Below are 4,407 nucleotides of genomic sequence, written 5' to 3'. Positions count from 1 at the left end.
AGTTTCTTTCTTTCTTTCTTTCTTTCTTTCTTTCTTTCTTTCTTTCTTTCTTTCTTTCTTTCTTTCTTCTTTCTTTCTTTCTTTCTTCTTTCTTTTTGTTTTTAGCCTCAGACTCTCTATATATCCTGGGTACATCTCCAACTCACAGTCCTCCTGCCTCACCTTTCTGAGTGCTGGGATTACAAATGTGTGCTATAATGTTAGTAGAATTTGCTGGCACAGAACCGTGAGCATTGATTGATGTTGTTATCCGTGGTAGCTTTCATACTATATGGCAGTGTTGAGTAGTAACAGAGACTGGATGGCATGAGCAGGATTAAATATTAAAGCCTTTGTGCCTTTTGTAAAAAAATTTACCAGTTCCTGAAAGGATGGCTTTTTTGTCTGTTTTTTTCTTCCCAGGAAAATAGTCTAAGTAATAAACAATAAGACTTAAGAGATGATAAGCATCCATCGAGAACTCAGTGAATGAGAAAGAAAACCTTTTAGTTCCAGAGAATAATTGGGCTTCTAAGCCACACACTGGAGCAGGTAAGAGATGTTCTGTCCCTCGTGGAGACCTCTTTAGACATAGTTTTGGGTGAAGAGAGCTGCCCCGGTTCAAGGACACACCTCTTTCTAGGGATAGGTCATCAATCCCTAGAAGAAAGGCCAGAGACTCTGCCTTTAGCACTAACTACCTTTAAGTAGTTGTCCAGGCTGGGCATAGTGGCACAATCTGTAATCCCAGCACTCAGGAGGCTGAGGCAGAAAGATCACTATAAATTTGAGGCCAGCCTGGGCTACATTCTGACATCAGGGCCAGCCTAAACTATATAGCAAGACTCTGTCTAAAAAAAGGAAAATTGTCCAAATTCCATTTTTGTAAGAAATATTTCATATTAATTTCTTCCTCTGCTCAATCTCATTCTTTCCTTTCCTCTGAAGAAGTTGATTCCAGGAGAACTCTTTAATAAATTTAGACATCAGTCTTCATCTCAGAGACTATTCCTGGGGATTGCCACCTACAAAATATGCCTCAAGACCCTACCAGCTCAGAACTTAAATGTTAGTGAAATGATAATCTCCATTTAGCTGTTTTAATTTGCATTTGTCTCACCCCTACCAGCTTGAATATCATTTCATTATTGGCTTTCTTTTTGGGGAAGCTGTTCCACAATTAAGGCCACTTACTTCATCATCTCCTTGAGGTTCCCCCACCCCTCTCTGGAGTTCTGAGACACAATTAGCTTAGAGTGCAGATTTTCACATTTGGATGCAATGGCATCTACTGCAGGAGCTAATGCATCATCCGTAATTATGCACTTTGCTTTTGAAGACTGTAGTCTGTAGAGGATGTCTTTCTGAGTCAGCTGAGTGGTTCCTGGAATTAAAATTGTTCCTAAAGGAGAAGAAAAAAAAATCACTTAGAGAAAAGTTTATCCCCCATCATGTTAATGAGGATATTATAGATATTGTAGAGAGCATACGTGCATTCTGTATTTCTCAGAATGAATTAATTTACCAGCAGGGATATCTGTTTGTCTCATTATGGTAGAGTACACTGGGTTCCAGTACTTACTTACAGAGTTATCTTTTTTTTTAAATAAGCTTTTTAAAATGTATTTATTTTTTTATGTGGTGTGTGTGTGTGTGTGTGTGTGTGTGTGTGTGTGTGTGGCCAGCTCAGCCCACCAGGGGGCGGGGCTGGCTGGCATGTGGTGCTGGGGGATTGAACCGTGGTCCCTGTGCTTTGCTAAGCTTGTTCTAAGTAGGTGCTTTAGACCACTGAGCCATCTCACCAGCCCCATACAGAGTTATCTTGAGCAAGTGTCTTAATATTCTTTTCTCCAATCTATGAAGCTTTGACTTTCTCATTTATCAAATGAAGCTTCTCCACTTCCTTATTGGAAAGTTTTTGTGAAGAAAAAGTGGACATTACCTTTTTTGCTTATTTATTTATTTATTTACTTATTTATTGTATTTTTAGGGAAGGGTCTACATAGTGTTCAGGGTCTCACTACTAGATTGGACTCGTAGTGATCTGCCTGTTTATAGCCTCTCAAGAGCTGGGACTACAGGCATGTGCCACCACACGCAGTCTCAATTGCTGTCTCAGTGCACCCCCAGAGCAGGGCCAGCATGGCAGGCCCAGGGATCAAACCCGTGGCCCCTGTGCTCGCTTGCAGGTGCTTTAATCTGCTGAGCTATTTGACCAGCCCTTGTTTATTTATTTGATACAGGGTCTTGCTACGCAGTTTAAACTCAGTGATCCTCCTATCTCAGCCTCCCCAGAGCTGGGATTACAGACATGTACCACTCCCCCCCCCCCAGTTTCAGGCTGGCACAGTGCACCCAGAACAGTTCTGGGCTGGCACAGTGTGCGGTACTGCAGATCAAACCCAGGTCTTTGTGCTTGTCAGGCAAGTGCTTAGACTTTGAGCTATCTCCCCAGCCCTGGGCATTAGCTTTCTATGGTAAATATTACTCAAAGTAAGGGATGAACTTAGTAGGAATCACTAATTATTGTATAATTATATACTGATATTTTTGTCATAATGGGATTTGGTTCATCCAGCATAAAAAACAATTTGAAAGTTAAGGTATAATAAGAGATGTTGGCATGAAGGGTGTTGGGACAGACCTAAGAATTTAAAAATAAAGGAAATAGACTGCCTCCCAAGAGCTAAACTATAAGCCTGACATAAAATCGGTCAAAATGGAGATACATAAAGTCACTCTGAACAAATATAGTGATTCACATTGTAGCAAGACTAACCTGTACCCCAATAGATGGTATGTTACATAGAAGTTATCTCTGAAGGGAGTACTGTATTGCTTGCTTCAGAACATAGAAAAAAGGAATTTCTTGGAAGCAAGTTATAATAGTACCTATCTAGGTATATGGAAAAACTCTGTGAGGCTTATGATGAGGGGGCTGCTCACCAATACCCACATTCATACTGGTCTATTGGCATTATCACCAGTTTACAGGTTATTTCCTGCCTTCGAGCCTTTACATATATTTTTCCATCTGATTTGAATGCTGTCAGCATCCACACCTTCTCCCACTGACTGACTGACCTCTCAGTCCTCAGCTTAAATATCTGACTTTTTCTCTGTCTATACAAATGTTCCTCCTATACAGTGACACTGATGGCTCTTGTGCTATTTACTTTGTAACAATTGTCCCACTTACCCTATTATGTATTTATTTGACTCATTACTCTGTTTACCGCTGAACCCTAAACCCACATCTCCTGAAGCACAGCAGACACCCAGTAAACACTTCCTGCATGAAGGGCATGATGGGTACAGAAAGATGGATGAACAGATTAGACTTTCAAATCCTGATGCAACTGAACTACATTGTGAACATCACGTGTTCTGAACCTATATCCACCAAACAATCTTTAAACTTTGTTGCATGGCAAAGGGTAGGTCATGAGTTTGATTACCAGTACCAAAAAAAGAAAAGAAATATTAAACTCTGTCTTCTCAGATAGGTCTGTTAAGGGGGGGTACTCATGCCAGTTTCTTGGCCCTTTAGGCAAATAAATTGGTAAGATCATTTTACACACCCTTTTCCATAAATATAGTACAAGAATCCTCTGCCCCCTTACTGAGATTCAGAGCCTTACTCTCCACACACTGAGATGAAGAGCTTTTGACCTCCTAGGAGAAAGATCAGATCTAATCCATTCAGCAAGGTCTTGTCATTCTAATATAGTAAGTTCAGTGGTTCTTTTTTTTTTTTTTTTTTTTTTTTTTTTGAACCGGGGATTGAACTCAGGCCCTTGCGCTTGCCAGGGAAACGCTTATTCCACTGAGCCATCTCCCCGGCCCTGTTCAGTGGTTCTTGAACTTCAATATGCATCAGAATCCCTGGAATACTTCTTGAAACAGAGATCTGGGCTGCATGCCAGAATTTTAGATTATTTTAGTTTAGTTTTAGGCTGGAAATTTTATATTTCTGACAATTTCCATTGATGCTGATGTTATTGGTCCAGGGACACACTTTGAGAACCATAGCTTAGCATTATTCTTCTGCAGTGCTGTATACTTTCCTTTTGAAAATACATTATAAGTCATTCCACTATTCTCCCACTTAGCAATATATTTAAAACATTTTAAGATTCCTCAAAAAGCACCTTCCAGTTATAATTCCTTTAAACTGAAAAATATGCCAACATATGAAAGGGGATATGTAGTGTGTATATAGTTTCCTTTTTTCCCCAGGGGTATTGGGAATCAAACTGAGGACCTCATGTTTGCCAAGTAGGAGTTGTGCTTCAGCAGCTGAGCTATATTCCTGGCCCTTACAATTTTCTTTAAAAAAAAAAGTGTGGGAATAAGCATTATCTATTACTCTTTTATTTTTTATTTTTTTTATTGACATCAGTTATTTTTATTTTAAAGAAAGAAAAA

General features: G+C 39.6%; 1 protein-coding gene across 1 annotated transcript in view; it reads right to left on the bottom strand.

The window, feature by feature from the left end:
• Positions 1-4,407, bottom strand: part of LOC101574813 (acyl-CoA synthetase medium chain family member 3) — a 69,078-nt gene that overhangs the window by 49,806 nt on the left and 14,865 nt on the right. The window contains exon 4 of the mRNA XM_023701278.1: positions 1,174-1,381. Coding sequence (XP_023557046.1) covers positions 1,174-1,381 — 208 coding nt within the window. The remainder of the gene's footprint in view (positions 1-1,173; positions 1,382-4,407) is intronic.

The sequence above is a fragment of the Octodon degus genome, unplaced genomic scaffold (assembly GCF_000260255.1).
Source record: "Octodon degus isolate 3935 unplaced genomic scaffold, OctDeg1.0 scaffold00001, whole genome shotgun sequence".
Classification (NCBI taxonomy): Eukaryota; Metazoa; Chordata; class Mammalia; order Rodentia; family Octodontidae; genus Octodon; species Octodon degus.
Note: the sequence above shows the minus strand (reverse complement) of the source record. Positions and strands in the feature narration are given on the sequence as shown.